Genomic DNA, 19,822 nt, shown 5'->3' with positions numbered 1-19,822 from the left:
ACACAGTTGCAGGTGCTTGCAGTTCATAACCTTTTTGATAAGTCAGTCTCTTCCTGTGACACTTTTTCAGTCCAATATTTTGCATGTAAAATGTATAAAAGCTATGTTCAAAATTTATAAATTTTGTCTTTGAGTTGAAAAGTATTTGATTATCAGGTTAACCTGACTACATTCACTGCTGATGGAACAGATTACACTGGGATTTTTGAGAGTTCTAGTACGTACCCATGAACTTACTTTTTCCCTCTGTGGAAGCTTCTAAAGGATGTTGGTGTCTCAAGTGTTTGTATCCCAGGAATATTTTCAGTGATATCTACCTTGTGGTGCAGTTAGATGTCATCTTCTTTTTCCTACCTTTTTTTCCTAGAAGCTGTATGGAGAAGGATAAATGAAATGTTTTGATGACAGTATCATGGAAATGCTAGAATGGAGATGACGAGCAGTCCTCGTGCAACTCCAGTAGTAGGCTGAGAGGTTGTCAGGTGTTTGGCTGACCTTTGTGAGTGATAATAGCTGTGGGATGAAAGTGAGCTAGTTTAGGCTGAACTGGAATAACCTTTTATGGAATATTTTTATTACTTAATCCAGTCTGAATGAGTGCCTCAACTGTAGAAACACAAGCTGCACCATTCAGTTTTAATGGGAATGGAGAGGAAAGATAGAAGCCCTCACACAGATATGTACAGCCTCTGTTGATCTGCACGCAGTTCCCAGGAACGTGCAGTGTTTCAAATTTTTAAGTGTTATTTCCAAATAATCTAAAAACCATCACTGACAATGTTAAAAAAAATTAACAGATTTTAATAAAAAATCTTGAAAATCCATCTCCAGCCATATGTATACTGAATATATATATATATATATATATTTGTATAGTGAATACCATCTTATAAGATTAATTATACTGCTGCTACAAATATATACATCTACTTAAGGATATATGGTTGTGTGGATTAGCCTTTTTTATTCATATGGTATTTCTAGTCATATTACTCATTTTGCATATCGTCATGTAGGCTGCTGTAGATTATTTATTGTGAGTTTTTTATTGTCGTTCCCATACGAGTCTTGGGAGTGATTTCACAGCTATCCATCAGAACCTGTCAGATGAGAATAATAATCTCATAATCAACAGCAGCAAAAATTTGGACTCGCATACAAACACTCTTATGAGGCCAGAGCAGAAGCCATGTCCAGTCACAGCCTTTAACAGTCCCTGTAATATTTACCTGTGGCTGGGACAGTATGGATAGGAAATCTACCCTCTACCCTGCAGTCTTTGTGAAGTGTTACCAAAGTGAATAGCTAGGATATTTCTAATTGTGCTGCTTCAGGCTTTGCAATTTCTTCCAGGCTTTGCCAGCCACAGTGCTAGAGATGTTCGAGGTTGGGTAATTGAAAGGTACCTCCTGGATGTAAACAGGTCAGTGCAGGATAGGCAAGCTTGGAGCTGTGCTCCTGTTTTTGTCACTTCCAGATATCCTTATATGTCTACTATGCAAGTGTTGAATTTGGATGTATGTGTGCATAAGGATATGCTATGAATAATAATGATCATTATTCTAAGACACCTTTTTTTGTTCTGTTATTACAGATCCTCATTTTGATCCCATAACTGGTCACATTCCTTTGCCACCTGCTCGGAGAGTAACTGGAGAAAGTGTCAAAACAAACAGGGCATCTCAAGACTATGATCAACTTCCTCCCTCTTCAGGTGAGGTAGAAAGCTGTTCTTGTAGAAAATTACAACTTTATGAAGCAAGTAACTTCCATCCATAAAGTCCTGTAAGGCTTTTTTTTGTCATTTCAGGCAAAAAATGGCAATAGAATTATTGCTTTACAAAAATACAACATCATCAAAGAATAACAGAAATTAAAGTTGAACAATAAATGTAGAAATGGCTACCTGTTATCTGTAGGTGTAGATATTATGGAATCAGTTTCACCAGCTGCCAAACTGAATGCTTATGTGAGTTGTAATGTTCCTTATTTTTTGAGAAAGTCAGAGATTCTTATGATACCTCAAATGCTCACAAGAGACCAGAATTCCTGCAGGGACTGTATGCATCTCACTTTCATCTTTGTTTCATTGCTCCTTAAAAAAAAAAAAGTAACTTCACTTTTTAAAGTGTTAATATTTTCTGACCTTTTTTGCTAATGCTTGTCTGAAGTTCTAAAAAAATGTTTAAATGTTTTTTAATAAAAGAACAGGAGCCAAAACCAATTAGAATTCAGTCTTCCAACAGAACAAGTCCAGTAGAGGCAATTCATTTGCCATTGAAATTTTGCTTATGGTTTTCAGGCAACACTAATAGTGGAAAAGCTACTCAAATTAATTAAAATAATTATAAAACATAAAATATAAAAGCTACTCACAATAATTAAAATAATTATAAAATATAAAATTACCTATATTTCAAAGTGCTCTTACCAACTTGTAGACAAATCTTTTCTTTAGATATGCATGGTATATGGGAAAGGGGGAGAATTGTCCCACCTCCATAATTTTGCTGTGTGAGGAGAACACACAGAGAAAGAGCTAAGTGATGCATTGAGCTGTTATTCGTTCTCCAGATAAGAGCAAATTGTGTGTAAGAACTCTTTTCTAATGCATAAAGAAATTGACTTAGTTCTGTGGATATAAAGATAATAATTGTATAATTGCAGCAATCACAAGTGAAAATAACGATTCATTTTTAAATCGTAATTGTATCTCTCCTTTTTAGGAAAACATAGTTCATCTCTGCCATGGTATAGGAATGAAAGAATATATTTTTCCAACTGAAACTATAGGGGAAATTTAGCCTGAAGAGTGCTAGAGATTTTCTAAGGAATATCACATTTGCGAGTTATTGCGATGCCTTTGGTAAACTAGCATTTTTGGGAGGATACCTCTACTGATATCAGTTTTACTCTTTTTTTTCCTTTTGCTAGGAAAAGAGTTTTATTATGCATGTTTTATATGTGACACTGTGAGGGATCTATTTGAGTTACAATGTTAACCTGATTTATGTAGAGTATTATATTATAAAGCAAATTATTACAATGATGTAACTGTTTTTAAAGGTATGAAGTTTTCTTCCAATTCTTGCAATTCTGTGGTAGAATAATTTTTAATTTTCCTAAATTATTTCAAAATGTTTACTAGCGAAGATCTTGGAGCATTCTTGTGTGCCTTTAATAAATACTTTTCTATCTGTATGTTTTTCATAGCCATCTTCTAAAACACCCACGTGTGGACTTTTGCTATAATTATCATTCTAAACCAGCATGATGTACAGTGACATATTCCATTTAATTTCAATTAAATTAAAACTATGAGATAGATCATTTTGTACTTCTAATTGGAAAGTTGCTTTTACAGTGGCAGCAATTCCATAGAACAGAACTGATGAGTTTCAGGATGAACCAGTTCACCTTCATCTGTGATTTAAAAAGACAACGTAGAGATGTAACTATTCAGAACTTTTGTTTTGCATTTATTCTGACCTAATAAGTTCACTTAGGAAATTCTTCATTTCAGCCTTTTTCTGTGGTGATTCTTTGAACTAGCTGGAGAAAAAATGTAGTTCACATGAAAATCTAATTATGACTTAGCCTCTGGCTCCCTAGACTAGCATGGGGAGTCCTTTAACTTCTGTGCTTTAGCTTGACTGTTTTTAAGATTGCTGTGATGATGTTCAACTGAATCATTAACATGTAATGAGAAATTTATTCTAATTCAGCAACATATTTAGTGTTGAATACTTAGGAAATAGTTCTCAACTATGCACCTAGCTATCCCAAAGGCATAGTTTTTCAAACTTCTTAAATACAACTTTTAAAAATTATTCCAATAAAATCAAGAGAAGGAGGTACTGCTAATAGTTGGTATATTTTACCTACACACAGCCAATGATACGTGGGAAAGGCATAAGAAAATTAGGCCTCCAGTATAGATGTCTGCTGTTACTGAATTTGGTTGTGCTGTAAGAAATGGATTCAAATGGCTAGTTAAGTATCTTTTTCTGCTCCTTGTTCACTCACCTGGCCTCATTATAGCTCTTGCATACAAACTTAATTTCCTTTACATGAAAATGTTTGGGTGAGGTTGTCGCATATTATTTCAGAGTGGATTTCAATTAACCCAAAGAGGACTCATCTCCTGCAATAATGTGGAATATGAAGATCATGCCTAAGAGCTTGATGGATCAATATGTGCGGTTACTCCTTTCTCACTTCCTTCCTGCTCTAGTATAGGTGCCCCCTGCGTATGTTCTGCTCCTATACCCCAGTTAGATGAGCTGAAGCTGCCACTGCTCCACAGAGGGCCTTGCACAACTTCATGATCTGGTTCTCTGATGCTTGCTTCTCAGCCTGTCAGTGAAAGACCATGGAACATACAGGAGAAGCAGCAAGGGAAGAAGAGGGCAATTTCACAGCAGAGAGGAATAGGTGGCTGGCATCATTACATATGCCCCCCTCCTGCTGTGCCACAGAGCTCTCAGAACTTTTTCTGAGGTTTTGAAACACTATTAAATGAGCCTGTCTCTGCCTTTATTCTAACCCACTAGCTAAGGGTTAAATCTAGTGCTGAATTACAGAAATGTGAGTGATAGAGGAAGCTCCTTGCTGTAGAAACTGTTAATTTAATTACACAATTAGAAAATCTATTTGAATTTTTAGTTAGACATCCACAGCATCTGAATCATCAAAGAGGATGGGAGGCTGAGAAGGAAAGTCCTGTTTAAATACCTCTATCTCAATGTCCAGATGGACATGCAGCTTAGGCTTAAGCTCAGGATCCAATGTGATACCTCGCTTCAGCTTTTAGGTTTTGTGGATATTAAGATATTGAAAGAGATGTCAGCACTTAAAAAAAAAATAATGGGAATTGAGCCAGAGGGCTGAAGATGTTAAAGTATCTGTGCTATAGAGAGATGTTACTGTAGCGAGAATAAAATGCATATGCTGCAATTTTGCTGACAGAATTAAAAATGACCTTGCTAAGTTATGTGATTGCTTAAAGTTTGTTTGGAAGCTTCAGCAAATTAAAGGTTTTATGCAAGTAGTAACTTCAGTTTTAAGCCTGTGTTAGACTGGGTAGAGCAAAAAACATCTTGTGTAACATACATACTGAAGGATCTGTTCTAGCCATTAAGAATTTCCGGTATACTTCAAGGGCAGGGGAAGGTGTAAAGTTTGCACATTAGTTTTGTTTCATCCTTGATAGTAAATTCCAAAACAAAATGTGCATATTAAAACAGTTTGAAATGTTTGTGAGAGAAAACTGGTTGGTTTTTAACATGACATACCATTATTTAAAGAATATTCTTCTGGTAGAGTCTAGGGTTTTCTAAAATAAGCGAAATGAGAAATTTGAACCTGTTTTTTATTTGTTTGGGTTTTTTAAATTAATAAGCACATTTCCTGAGTTATGTTTAATTTCTTGTCATGGTTTGACTCAGGATGGGCAGTTGAACCAGTGACAACTCTCTCAATCCCCTCCCCCCCCCACCCAGGTAGAGAAGGAAAGAATAAAGGAGAGAGGCTTTATGGATTGAGAACTAAACTACACAGCTTTAATTAAATACTAAGGATAAAAGAAAATGTAGAATTATATATACAAATGTGTTCAGGAATGTGCAAAACCCTATTGTCTTCCCCCACCCCCAACAACTCCCCCAGCATCTCCTGAGCTGTGAGCAGCTCTGAAATGTCCTGGAGCTGCTGGAGAGAGCAGCAGAGCAGACAGGAGCTGAGGGGAGAGTGGTGAGGGTCAGGAATGCACAAGCCTAGGGATCAGTGGTGATGGATGGACAGAGTCCTGTCCAGATGCCAGCCATGGATGGAAGAGAAGAAAAAGGAAGTTGTCTTTTGTGATCCCTGACCTTACACTGAGCTTATGTAGATATATGGAATGGAATACTTGGTCGATTTTGCTGTCTGTCTAGTCCACTCCTCCCTACAGGAGGGTTACAAATAGGACTTTTCTGCTTCTCTAGTATCTGAGCCTGCAGAGCAAAGTGACCTTGATGTCTCAGCAGTAACATGAACTTCCAATGTTATCACTCCACTAGCTGGAAAACTTGCTGCTAGTTAAAAGAGAACTTACTGAAGGAAAAAAAAAATCAGTAAAAAGAAAATTGTCTTAATCCTGGCTCAAACCAAGACATTTGGGAGCTGGTGGATGCAGTTGCTAAGCCTCCATCATATTTGAGAGGTCATGGCAGTCTGGTGAGGTTCCTGCTGATTGGAAAAAAGGGAACATAGTCCCTGTTTTTAAAAAGGGGGAAAAGGAAGACCCAGGGAAGTACAGGCCAGTCAGTCTCACCTCTGTGCCTGGCAAGGTCATGGAGCAGATCCTCCTGGAAAGTCTGCTAAGGCACATGGAAAATGAAAAGGTGATTGGTGACAGCCAGCATGACTTCACTAAGGGCAAGTCATGCCTGACCAATCTGGTGGCCTTCTACAACAAGGCTACAGAGATGGTGGCAGAGCAACTGACATCATCTGCCTGGATTTGTGCAAGGCATTTGACACTGTCCCACATGACATCCTGGTCTCCAAACTGACAAGGCATGGATTTGACAGATGAACCACTTAGTGGATAAGAAATTGGCTGGATGGTCACACCCAGTGAGTTGTGGTCAATGGCTCAATGTCCAAAAGGAGGCAGGTGACAAGTTGTCTATCTATGCAGGCCTGAGGCTGTATGCAGGCCATTGCTGCAGTCTCCATCCTTCCAGGCAGGCCTTTTGGGATGCGTATGAGCAGGGGATACAATGGGGTTTCGATACCATTTCCCAAAGTAGGTTGGGAGGGCTGGCCCCTCACAGGATGTTGTAACTATTTGCAAGGAATATAGGCAATGAAATTAGAACAGAATGAATCTTATCCCTTTACTGTAAATTTGTAATCAAATTACTCCCATCCATTTGTTCTTTGGATATCACCATCTTGCTAAAAGTACTATTTTATTATCTTCTATGAATTAAGAAATGAAATTAAAATTTATAGCAACACTCTTGTCTGAATGCGTGGAAACTAAGTTGGGAGAAGAATATACCTTGATCAGATGCTTACTAATGGAAGCTATTCTCATTAATCTGAAGTGTTTCATGCATTCAATGGAATTACAGTTCTCTCTGTCCAGTGTTTTGATAAAGTAACATGTTGTAACCGCAATACTAGAAATAAAACATTCTTTCATCTCTAGAAACTGCCTCTCAAGTACTTAACACTGCAAAATGCCACTGCTGTCAGTGTAAGTAAATAAGAAGTATCACAGCCAGAAATTCTTCCAAGTTATCTATCAGTCACTGTTGATGGAGCTTTCTAGAACCCTTTTTGGAAGGATTAAAATTTGTTTTGTTTTATTGTTTGTTTTATTTTTTGTTTGTTTTAAATACTTGGCTCTTGAAGTTGTTTTCTGCTCTATGCTTGTTTGTATTTAAGCTTCTTATTGTGGAATCAGTGAGGATAAAGAAGTTTCACTAAAGTACCAAGTTTATTTGAGTATGAAACTCTTGACTCTGAGAAGGTTAGCAAGTTTGAGTATTAGCTCTTTTCATCAGCACATCATGATTCTTAGCACCAGCATTAACTGTGAAGGTGGCCTTTCCATAGAAGTTAAGGAAAGGAACACTGCAGAGGAAGGATTGTGTTTTGTTCTCACCACTGATAATAATTGGACTTAGAGGTTTTTTTAATAAACCAGTAATTTCTCCACTTATGCATAGCTGCTACGCATGAAATGAATCTGCAAGATGTACCAAGTAGTGAAGGATTTTTCTCTCTCAGGCATATTTGTCTGTATTCCTCTTTGCACAACTTATGGTCCTGAACAAAATTGTGATCAAATTTATGTTTTGCTTTTTTAAAACACACCAAGAAAAAGTTCTCCAACTGTGGGTTGAGATTCAAGCACCTTCAAAATTTTGACTGTCTGTTTTCACCATCTTTGCTCTTTCATCGTGCTTTCTTTTTCTTCCAGATTTGGATAATTCATATTGTAACTTGAATGTTCCTTCACATTATTAAAATAAAGCTTCATAGCATTATTTCTGTTTTGGATGTTCTTGAGAAATTCAGCCTGTGTCTGAATTTTAAAATACGATACGTCATTAAAAGAAAATATCTTTATGTTTCTTCAGTATTTTACTTTTTAAACTGCTTCATGATGCTTGACCTACCTGTAACACTGTTTTTAAGCCAATTTATAATTATTTCTATCTCCTTTATTTGAAACAGATGGTTCACAAGCACCAGCCAGGCCCCCTAAACCACTTCCTCGGAGGACTGCACCAGAAATACATCACAGGAAAGCATACAGCTCTGACAGTTCTACAGAAAATGTGGATGCAAAAATTGCAAAACTTATGGGAGAGGGCTATGCCTTTGAAGAAGTCAAGAGGGCACTTGAAATTGCCCAGAATAACGTTGATGTGGCCCGTAGTATTTTAAGAGAGTTTGTCTGTTTTCCTCCACCGGTCTCTCCACGTCTCAATCTATAGCAGCGTCAGGATATTCTTGGAGCATGTGAATTCTACATATACACGTGTGGATTGGGGAATGAGAGAAAGAAGAGAATGGAATATTTTTTTTTTCATCCTTAGTAGAAGGGTGTTCATTTCCAGCCGTTTATCAAAGGCTCATGGCTGCTCTGATCAAGACTTATAAATATGCTGAGGCTTATGTATTTTTGCTAGCCATACTTTTTTAAATCAGGGTTGAACTGACAAAATAATTTAAAGAAGTTTACTTCCCTAGAACTTTTAATCTGTGAAATGCTTTTTCTTGTTTACAAGTTGGCAAGTTACAATTTTCTAGTTGATGCCTGTACTATGTTCCTGTTCATATTCCCTTGTACTTGTGGTCAGTTCTGTTGTAGCATTCCCAACAGTTTCCGTGCTGGCCACCCCATCAACTAAATCATCACTTCCCAGAAGTTCTGTGTTTGTTTTGTTGTTGTTGTTTTTTTTTCTCTTACAAGATGCTTTAATTGTTTTTTTGCATTTCAGCTCATCAAATGCAAAAAGTATGTGGCCTTCACTACTGATTTTTATTTCTTCTGAAATTCCTTTGCTTTTGAGAGGAAATATCTGAATGTAAAATTCATTATTCTGTCTATGAACTGCCTTTTTAAAGGTATTGACGGTAATGTTGGGCAGCTTTCTGTTTAACATGAATTCCATGACCTGTAGCCCTCAAGGTCTTTTACCCAGTTTCCACAAAAAAAATCCCAACCGACAAATAAAACACTTCATGCAGCAGTGATACTGAGTTCTCACATGTAAAAGCTCTTTCAGATTTGAGTATTTGATAGCAAATGTTCCAAAAAGTAAAACGCTCATGATAATACTGTATTTTGATTACACACTAATGGCACTGGTTCTCCATGGGTAAATTGAGGCATGCCAGAAGGAATCTTTTTGAATCATATTAATGGTATTCAGGTAAATTCCAGTTCTAGCTTCTGTAAAGTAGAATGTGGTTAATTTTTAGTTTGAGTGATTATCCTGTGATTCATTGTGGCTTGGATCAGTCCATATTAACATGAAAATTTTAAATCTTTGATGCACTGTTAATTTCTAATGCTACTGTAGAAATATTTTTGCAAAGTTCTTTAGTAACCTCCTCCTCTGTACACTTTATTTTTCTCAAGTATGTGTTTAATACCCAAAGTTATTCACTCACCTTCCAACTGCCTAGTTGGAAATACACTTTTGCTTTACATGGTTAGTGATACTCCAGGCTTTGACATTTTAATTCTCAGCCCAAACTGATGCAAGCCAAATTAAAATCTTTCCAATGTTAGAAGGGAGGAGAAGACAACTCTGTTTTCAGTATACTCAAAGTGAAAAGTCCAAATATTTCCAGAATATTTCTTAAGATTGCTGCTTTCTTGGTTTTTTTAGGAAACTCTGAAATCGTCTTGTCTTTTATTACTATTGAGAAGATAAAACCATGTGGTAGGTAGAGTATTTTTCACATTTTGAGATGTGACCAGTATATGGGAATTTTCACAGTGTGCAAAACTGAGTATGAGGTGTATAGTTATTGTTCCCTTTCAGCTGTCCATGTTGGTCTTCACTCAGAGCAAGTGATAAAAGTTGCATCACTTACAGGAACAGATCTCAGCAGCCAATGCATTTGTTTTAAAGATTCTTTTTAAAGACAGCAAATCCCTAAATTGCAGAATTCAAAATAACTGGAAACAGCCAGTGGAGATTACTGTGATATTTCCAAGTCCATTGTTTCATCAAATAATTTATTCTTCAAAGTAATTAAATACATTCTTTTTTAGCATCACAAAGCATAGTATGGATATCATTAATCTGCTTTAGTGATAAAACATCAGGAGAATTCAGGACACAGGGAAGAGCTTCTGTTCCCTTTTGATTTCAGCAAATTATTCTGAGTTTATGTCCTAGAAAAGGGCATTTGCAACTTCCTTTAAATGTTCATTGAGTACAGCTTAGGAAAAGTTTTGGTGAAAGTTATATTCTGTGCTATTAGTTCAAGTCTCTCTCCTCTGTTTTGGGAGAAGGTTCTGTGTAGTCTTGAACCCTCTTATTAATGAGGTTTTGTTTACAGCATCACTCTAGCATTTTAGCTAACTATAAATTCAAAACAATCCATATTATTAAATTGAACACTGTGATTGTACTGGAATGACTTAAGTGAGGTTCTGACTTAACTGCCAGCATAGCAATGATGACAGTGAAAAAAATAATGCTTTGCAAGGATGGGGAAACAGGCTGCAGATTGAATTTGAAATTTTGAATTGTAATGCAGAACTCATTTTCTCCTTCTTATGCAGCAGCTTAGTATAAATGCTGCTGGAACTGCTGCCTGGTAGATTAAGGTTTTTAAATTTTTCCTTCTTTCTGGTTGTGACCACCAGTGACACTTCTTTTTTTTTAGGATGTGTTAAAAAGCACTTGGTGAGCAATATTCTGAGTGGTAACTTGAAGAGGGTTCCATTTGTCTTTAAATGAGTGTGCTAATAACACTTCTAAATAGCGGAATGTGAAGACAATTTCAAAACTGTGTTGGTTAATAGTTTCAAAGTCAAGCAGAGTGAATTTGCTTTGCCTAGAGTGTTGATGTTCAGTGCACGGGAATTGGTAGGCTGAAAGGAAATGAATCTGGCTACAGTCTAGTTCTCTAAACACAGTTCTGTAAACATATTTTTTACCTTTGAAAGACTTAAGGGCTTGAGTCTGACAGTGTGTTGTGCACATATGTAACTTTAAGGGAGACTGACTTCAGTGAGGGTGCTTGAATGAGCAAAGTTGGTTGAACTCAGAAACGCGTGCTATCATATTTCATCCAATTAAATGTCTTTGCAGGCTTCAGACCATCGTTCTGATGTCTGTTGGCCTCACCTTTTATCTCCTTTTGGCTGAATTACTGCATTTTAAGCAAATTGGCTGAATGAGAAGTTGAGCAAAGTAACTGGACATCAGCAGCGTGGATCTTTTCCAAAGACTTTGAGTAGAAAAAAATTGAAATGCTGATAAAATAAATTAATGTCATACGATTAGCCGTGTTAATGGCTTGACTGGAACCCTAACATGGCCACTGATAAAATTTGTTAATGTGCAGTATCTCAAGAGTGCACCCGGCACACTTTTTTTTTTTTTTTTTTTCATAATGTGAATTTAAGATGTTTTGTACCGGGATCATTTCTTCTGTTACATTTCTCTCATTTTCAGCTTGAAGCTTTACTTTGCACTGATGACTCTGACCTGAAAGCATATACAATTGTGTCTTAAAGCTTGACAAATTTTGGAGCAAACAAGCACCATATTCTAAGCAAATTCAGGTACTACATGTTGACCTGGAATTCAGCGCTTTTAGGAACGACTTATTGAAAAAAGGACTTCAGTAGTTTCCATTTTGAAGGATTTTCTTTCAAATAACTATTTTATCTGAAAATGCCTTTTATAAACTTGTCTAACATGTGGCAAACTTAGTGATGTGTTCAATTAATTTATATTTTATTCATTCTTTTTAAATTTTGGTTATTATGTAAGCTCAAGTTCTTTATCTGTTCTTGTAAGGTGTTTTATAAAATTAATGTTAACAGCATGATGGGTTGGTCCATGATTTTTCAAGACTCTGTCTCTTCTGTTATTGAATATTATCACTTTTCATATACTGCTTTAGAAACATAGACTATGCTATGTAGGGGTCTTAGACACCACTCTTTTGTAAGCCACAAAAATGAGGCCTTGCTCTAAAATAAGGTGAGTCATTGCAGTGCCTTTATATCCCCGCACATAACTTTATTTCTACATCTCAGTAGAAAAAAAATATAAATTGGAAGTAATTTCAGAAATGCATGTAATAGTTGTATGGGAGAAAGGTGATAATCATTGAATATTTAGAATCCGAAGTGGTGAACATACAGTCCAACTGCTCATTAATTTACAGGATTTTTTCCTGAAGAAAATTGCAGTATGGTCACACTGATATTTCTTTAACATCCTGTGCATTTACGTTCTTAAGCATTGCACTTTTAATGCAAAAAATATTTTAGGAGTGTAAACCACTTTTTTTTGTTACTGTATTCCAGCATTCTGGAAAAAGATCCCTCTAGCCTCTCTATTATGCATCACAATACAACTATTACTATTAAAAGCCCAACACCATTCCTTGCAGGTTGGATTAGAGTTTCAATGATGAGATTTTCATGGTACTTTCTTCAGTCTGCGTTAAATCCTTGCCCATTATATAGGTCACTTGTCAGATTAGTAAGTAGGATAGTTAACTGTTTGGGATACATGTCCGTGGTACTGTAGCTGCCTATTTCTTTCATTTTTACTCTTCCAATGTGAATGTCAGCTGTCACTTGGATGCTTTAGGAATGTGGCAGGGATTTTTGTTTGTTAGACCCAGTCATTAATTCTGTATAAGATATCTGCCTTCAGTTGCAATGAGTCTCCATCAGCAAAATGATAAATTTTAGAACACTCTGTTACTTTGACTCCTAAACATTCTATTTGTCCTTAGATTATTTCATGTCTAGCAGGGAAAATTCTTATTAAAATTAAATCCCAAATCTGTTAATCTTAAATCACAAAATAAATCCTAAATTTGTGAACTTAATCCCATAACCTTCCTAAACATCAGGAGGAATTTAAAAGCCTCAGGTAGTATGAAACAAAAGCTCAAATTCATTGAATACCTATATTCTGACTGTGAACTGCTTGCATCTGTGTCGATTGGTGAAGGAATTAGCCAGTCTAACTGCAACAATGCTTGTTTGTTGCAGTCAGCTTTTCTAAACTGCAATAACTGCCACCAGAGCCAGCAAGATGGGAGAGGAGCAGAGAACTACATAGAAGATGGTAATTCTGTCCTAACAGTCCAAGACCCTGTCACCTATTGGCATACAAGATTTAGCTGGTTTGAATTGCCTGGGCATCAAGTGCAAGTGAAGAGTATTTGTTAAGATTACTCCAGCCTTCAACTGCAGTGTCCTTCCTTCTCTGAGAAGTTCTTTAAAAGACATGCTATTTTGGAACAGTATGCCAGGGTCTCAGCAATAGGGGGAAGTGTGAAGTAGCACTCTGCTCAGAATGGTTTTTGATGCTAGCAAAAAAAGCAAAACCATAGGGATTTAAGTGGAAACACCTGTTTTAAAGCTCATCTTGGCTTTTGAAGGAGGAGCGAGTATTCCAACTGATGCCAACCTAAAGAATTGAGAACTAGGCTGTGGTACTCACCTCTGCAAAATATCTGCTCCTCTTGGATAGCTGAACTGCATCTGTAGAATAATCAAGCTGCTATAGTAATCCATGTTTTAAAAGGCTTTTTTTTTCTTCCTAGATAGTTGGGAGGGTGCATATATTTACTCCAAAATAGATCACTTTCTCTTATGCATCAGAGTAATGATTAGGACACTGAAAGTAATAAATGCTCCCTCATTTTCATTAGACCACAAGGCAGTAAATGCCCTAAGGAGAACTTGTCTTTTGTTTTGATTTGCTGATTGAATATCACTGAATTTCAAATGCTTTATGAAGATGAGAGTGTCTACTTCATCAGCCATTCAGAAATACCTCAAGGTACTAGCTGACGTAGTTTTCTGAAGCTGTCATCTTGCTTGAACATGTGACTTCCAGGTGTTTCATCTTGAAGTTTGTATCTTCATTACTAATTCAATACAGTCCGTATAAAATTCAAAATTTTCATTCTCTGTACTTTCCGTTATGACTGTTATCAGTAGTACCTTTATTATCTAGGCCTATAAATTGAAGTTCAAATTCTGGTCTCGGAGAGTTCAGCTCAGCCTTTGACCCACAATGGACACATCACTTTGCATCCACATCTGCTCCTTCTAAGACAGATTTTCCTCTCCTCTTCCCACCCTAAATCTCTTCACAGTGACATCAACGACCAGTGCATCCTTCATCTCAGCAATGAAACACTTGAGTGTTTCCCATCTCAACTTGCAACTGCATCTGTATTTTCTTCTCTGATCCCTCGTAAGCATTCTGCTGGTCTTGTTTCTCTCAATCATTATACAGATATTGCCTGCCATATCCTAATGGCCCCTATCCAAAATGGATTCAGAATTCTGTGAGAAGGCCTATATTTGTTTATATCACTGGCATTTTTTCCTGCTCCCTTCTCAGCATGGAAATGTTATTTTGTGTTTCATGATTTGCTTGACAGGAATGGAGATTAAATCCACTGCTTATTTCAAGCAGGTCTCTTTTCTGTTTCTGAGTTTTGAAACTAATAAAGAGATCCTTTCCTAATAACAGTACTTGTGTTTGAGGTGGCTTATGTTTAAATATGAGAGTTAAGAGGTTTGTCCAAAAAATGTGGTTTGTATATTGGAAATCAAAATCATCTTTTATTACTTCTGGTTCTGAGTGAGGTGCATGTTTATGGAATAAATCATGTAAGATGTGTCATTTTCCCCCAAATCTAACAGAAATAGATGGTCTCATGAAAATATAGATAACCCACCCAGAAGAGATCCTTCAGAGGTAAGACAACTGGAATGTAGAAGCTGAGTGAGCAAGGAGGCAGTGAAGGTGGTGTGTTACAACCATGATTTATTTGGGGGGAGCAGGAATAGTGTAATGAAAAGAGGGAGAGAGGGAATGGAAGTGAAGGGGAAATGCTGAGAAGTAAGTTAGAGTGAATCAGGTGAGAGAAGACAGGTAAAAGTTTAGAGCAAGCAGCAATAACAAGAAGAAAAAAAGACATCTTAGAAAAATGTTTAAGTGTTTCAGTGTGGGTGTAGGAGGGAATTTGAGTTGTAGTGTCCAAGGGTGCACTGGAGTAGGGGAAATGTAGCTGACCATGTTTGGGGCACAGCAGCACATTCATATAGGGCATTACATGCTTCCATGTATCATTCCTAGGTGACCTGCAACAGTTAATCCGTATATTTTAGGGTTTACCTTCACAGTCCTACTTCATTCTCATCTGGATGTGGTCTCTCACACACCTCTGAAACAATGTGTGGCAAACTGCTTGGTCAGTTCTCATAGCAAGGTTGGGTTTTTTTGCCAGTGGTTTAAATTGTGGTAGTTTTGAGGCTCTTCAAAGCTTGTCTATCTGTTTTGTTTAGTTCTACCAAGACAACTGTTAGCAATAAACAAAGCTGGCTTGGAGTGTCTTCAGTCATTGGCATCATTTCCTTTGATGTGTTAGTGTTGATGAGAAGACCAGATGATGAATCTCCCAGATTATTATGAGAGGCAGAGCCTTAATTTTATCTGTGCTTTGTTTATGATGTTAGACGCTGGCTAACCAGGGCATTGCTGCAGGTTGTGAATCTGCCATCAAACTGGCTCTTGATTCCTGTTTTAACAACGTTCCTTAACAATTCCTAAACGTCTGAGACCTAATTAAAGTTATCTGTGGCTTCATTCTAAGACGTTGTGGGCATGTTCTTTGCTCTTTGTGCTTGTGTATCTTGCTGCATTCATGTGGTGCCAGGAGCATAATGCTGTAAAATTCAGCCTGTCCTGGATCCCATGTCATTGCTGTGCTTATTTAGTGGTTGACATCATTTGCCTTGTGAAACATCCAAGGTTCCTCTAATGGGATGCACAGAACAAAGGTTAATTTTTTGCTAGCAATGAGTACAGCAGTGTGGACTAACAGCTGATACACAGAGGCTGCTGCTGATGTACACTGTCTTAGCAATCTGAATTGATTTTCTTGGTTGGTTGAGCTGAAATTTATTTTCCAGTTATTTGCACTTAGGGGAGCTTGCATTATTTGTACTGTGTCATCATTGCATTTGAGCTTGCTCCACATAATATCCATGCCTCTTGAGACTGCCTGGTCTTCTCCCTTTCAAGACTGTAGCAAAGTCTGTCAAGGTGGCAGTATGAGATGTGTGGAGGGGAACTAGTTGGCCAATTTTTTAAAAGCATGTGTTTGTGGGATAAAAGGGATTTGGGGAGAAGCATTGATTTATATATTTATTTGTTTATTAAGATAATGTTTTTATGGTGGAAAAGCTTTTACCCATCAATTTACGTTTTGGAAGCTATCACGCATGCCTTTCAAGAAAGGAAGATGCTGGTACTCTTTCTTTGCTTTTTAGTAGTAGATATTGAAAAGTGGCTTTAAAGCCACATATTCTCCAACCTTTTTCTTTTTTCTCCTTGGTTAATCAATAAGAAAACTTCTGCTCTTTATATAGTTCCTGAAATTACGCCAACAGATGCACTGTTTGAACAAGATAGATTTGTTATCTGTCTCTTGGTGGGAAGTCAGTGACAAGGTAAAAAGGTGTATCAGAGGAAAAAGGGGAAGAAGGAATGTGACCAAGGTCAAGAAAGGAAGAAAATGAAAACAGATTAAGAATATATTCTGAAGGAAATAAAAGGAAGAAAGTAAATTATTTATTTGATGGGCATTCTTTCACCAGAAGTAAATGAGAAATGTGTACAACATAATTAGGTAAACCACAAAACCGCGGTAGTTAATATGACTTAATAATCCTGTTGATGCTGCTTCAAATTATCAGCAAGTTGCAGACAGACGAAAAGGGCCTTTTTTTGTTCTTGATATTATAACAAAAATATGTTTAATTAACATCATTTAAGGGACAAAATTATTCATAAAATTAAGTGGGTTTGAAAATGGCAATGGGAAAGTTCACCAGGTCTTGCAAATTAATGACTACACAAAGAAAATCTTACTTGTCATTCAGCAGTTTTGTATCAGAGCCCAGGTTTGAGAACCTGTTAAATCTAGAAAATGTTGAGACCTTACTACAGCAGAGGACCTTCTCTTTAAGTCTTGAGAAGAATCATAAAACATGTAAGTAATGGTACATTTCATTTGGGACTATGATTTTGTGTTACAGGAATGTCAATTTAAGCCTTACCCAGCCATGTAATTCCCACAATATTGAGAGTTATGCTTTATCCCATATTGAGTGCCATCGTCCTACAGTCCAGTTACATATTCGTGCTTCCTCGATACAAAAGCTGCAACAGTTTGTTCTTTTAAAAGGAAGGTTGTTGTTTCTTTCTCAGCATTGAAATCTGGGTTTTGCTTTTCAATGCAGTGGTGGAAATAATTTTTCAACTACAGAGCAGTCGTGCTCTGATTATGCTTTCTGCTCAGCATTGGCATTAACTCACACAGCCATCAGGCATGCTGAAAATCATTACTGCACAAATATAATGACGTTATTTTGGGAGCAACTGGGATTGCTCCATTTCAGGTGGCCCAGTTTCAAAAGTGACTTCCTGAGTGTCTAGCATGTTTTAAAATTTTGCAGTTGGTGCACTTAAAATTATCTGTGCACCTGGGCTCGGTAGCTGCTTTTGGAATCACCATTTAAACATCTTTATCTAGAGAAACAGTCATTTGCCCTTGGTAGGAGTTTCAGTGTGTAGAAGGCAGAAGGGAGGACACAGAGGGGAGGGAAGTACCCTCTTTCTAGTTCTGTCTATAATATTAAATGTCTCTAAACTCTAGAGATTTAGAGATCTCTCTCCAAACTGTAGGGGGTTTATTTTCCATGGTGCTAGTAAAGCTTGTGTGAGTTTTGTCACTCTAGTAGTACAATTTATGTGTTTCCATTAGCTGAAATACAAAAGTGCATCTAGAGACTGCAGAACTGTGTGAGCCAGGCCAGGAGACTCGTTTACAAGTGAACAAAGATCACTCCTGCATTTGTGTAGGAAACTGGGGAACAAATTGGACAATGCTTCATTTGCATGTCCACTGAATAACACATAAAGAGAGGGACACTCCCAGGAAAAACAGCCTATAATAAGCTTAGAAACACTTGCCTGATCTCTGTGCTGCATGTCAGCTAATCTGAAGTTCCAATGACAGTGGGCTTTCTTGGATTAAAAAAGAAAGAAGGGGAAAGTCCTCAAGACTTTGGCGTTCTACATTTGCGTCATTGAATTGGGCCTTATTCAAACCAAGGGACCCGTTTTACAAAGCCATATCCTGACAGGAGGAAATGTTGCTAGGACTTGCCTTGGAGAAAAATTGGACTTTGAAACTGGAAGTAAAAATATTACAGTAAGAAAATGGCAGGATGTTTGGCTGTGCAGGTTCGAGTGGGGTTTTGAGAATTATTTTCAATTCTTTACCTTGAAGTACTTAATCTTGAAACTTTTGAGTAATATTCATGGTTTCTGAGGTGTTTGACTGCTCCCTTTCCATTTGGGATGGGGGGACCTGATTTATTTATGAAAGTTCTATCAGATTGACTTGGCAGGGGGGCAGGTTCCACAAGATTGAGTGCATGTGGTTTTCAAAATTATTTGAAAGCTATTTTTAGGAATGCTGATACTGGAACTCATTATAAAGCAATGCCCCTGTGGCAAGGTGTAAGAAGTATTTTAAGATGGTTTATGTCTCTAAGAGACCATCTCAGTAATTTTGCTGATCTTTTGTTTATGCTGTGAGAGCATATTATTTCTTGAGAAACATAGTTGTAGCTTAATTGTATGATGATTGAAATTTAAATATACAGCATAAGTGTAGCTCATTTCCTTGCATTTCTGAAACTGAAGGTTGCCATTGTGCAGGATGCTGGAGAAGGCAAACGGAAGCCACAAAACACCTAGTCCTTGATTTGCCCATTCTACGATTGTACTTTGATCAGTGGGAGATAGGCTAGACCATAAATGATGGAAAGTAGCATTACGGGGTCAGTTGTTTCTCCAAGCTCTCTCATTGGTGATTTTGGGTCATTTTGCAAAGTTAAAAATTTGATTAGTTTGATTTAGGAAGTGGAGGAGTAAAAGAGTCAAACCATCATGAGTTCAGCAGGAGATGTCACAAGAAGTTCAAAGGATCGGTGAAAATAATGGTATTTGCCTCCCTGTGCTGGGAAAATAAAATTCCCTCTGCCAAGGTACAGAGGTTCTTATCATGAGGGTGTCTACAGTTTGTTTCCTTTCTCCCTTAATATCCTGTTTTTCTTTAATAGGTTCTCTTCCTATCTCTCCATACTTTCTGTATGTGATACAAGTAGCAGTGTTGTCTGTGTTCCTACTGTGCTGCAATATAGTCTCAGGGAAAGCTCCTCTTGAAGCACTTGCTGTGGTGTAAGGAGAAATAGGAATCTAGAGCTGAGTGGCACAAGGATGGCTTTCTGAATATTTTTGTGGTGAGGAAATCAAAGAAGAAAGCAAAACAGCTTAGAAGGAATGGAGGTAAAAAACTTACCGCTTGATAAAGCAGTAAATTGAAGCTGAAAGAAAAGAGAAAACATTGTCAGTATGTGTCCAGTGCAGGAACATGGGTTTGCAGATGTATCAGAGACAAGTGTACCTTCCTCTACACTACTGGAATAGCATATGTTAACAGGGACAAAAGCATG

General features: G+C 37.2%; 1 protein-coding gene across 3 annotated transcripts in view; it reads left to right on the top strand.

Annotated features, from left to right (window-relative positions):
• Positions 1 to 12,078, top strand: part of CBLB (Cbl proto-oncogene B) — a 132,245-nt gene extending 120,167 nt beyond the window's left edge. For all 3 annotated transcript variants that reach the window (XM_051635894.1, XM_051635911.1, XM_051635902.1), the window contains 2 exons: positions 1,595 to 1,714; positions 8,233 to 12,078. In XM_051635894.1, the coding sequence (XP_051491854.1) occupies positions 1,595 to 1,714; positions 8,233 to 8,495 (383 nt within the window). In that variant the 3' untranslated portion in view covers positions 8,496 to 12,078. The remainder of the gene's footprint in view (positions 1 to 1,594; positions 1,715 to 8,232) is intronic.
• Positions 12,079 to 19,822: the final 7,744 nt, after the last annotated feature.

The sequence above is a fragment of the Apus apus genome, chromosome 1, assembly GCF_020740795.1.
Source record: "Apus apus isolate bApuApu2 chromosome 1, bApuApu2.pri.cur, whole genome shotgun sequence".
Taxonomy (NCBI): Eukaryota; Metazoa; Chordata; class Aves; order Apodiformes; family Apodidae; genus Apus; species Apus apus.
This window is presented reverse-complemented; position numbering and strand designations above follow the sequence as displayed.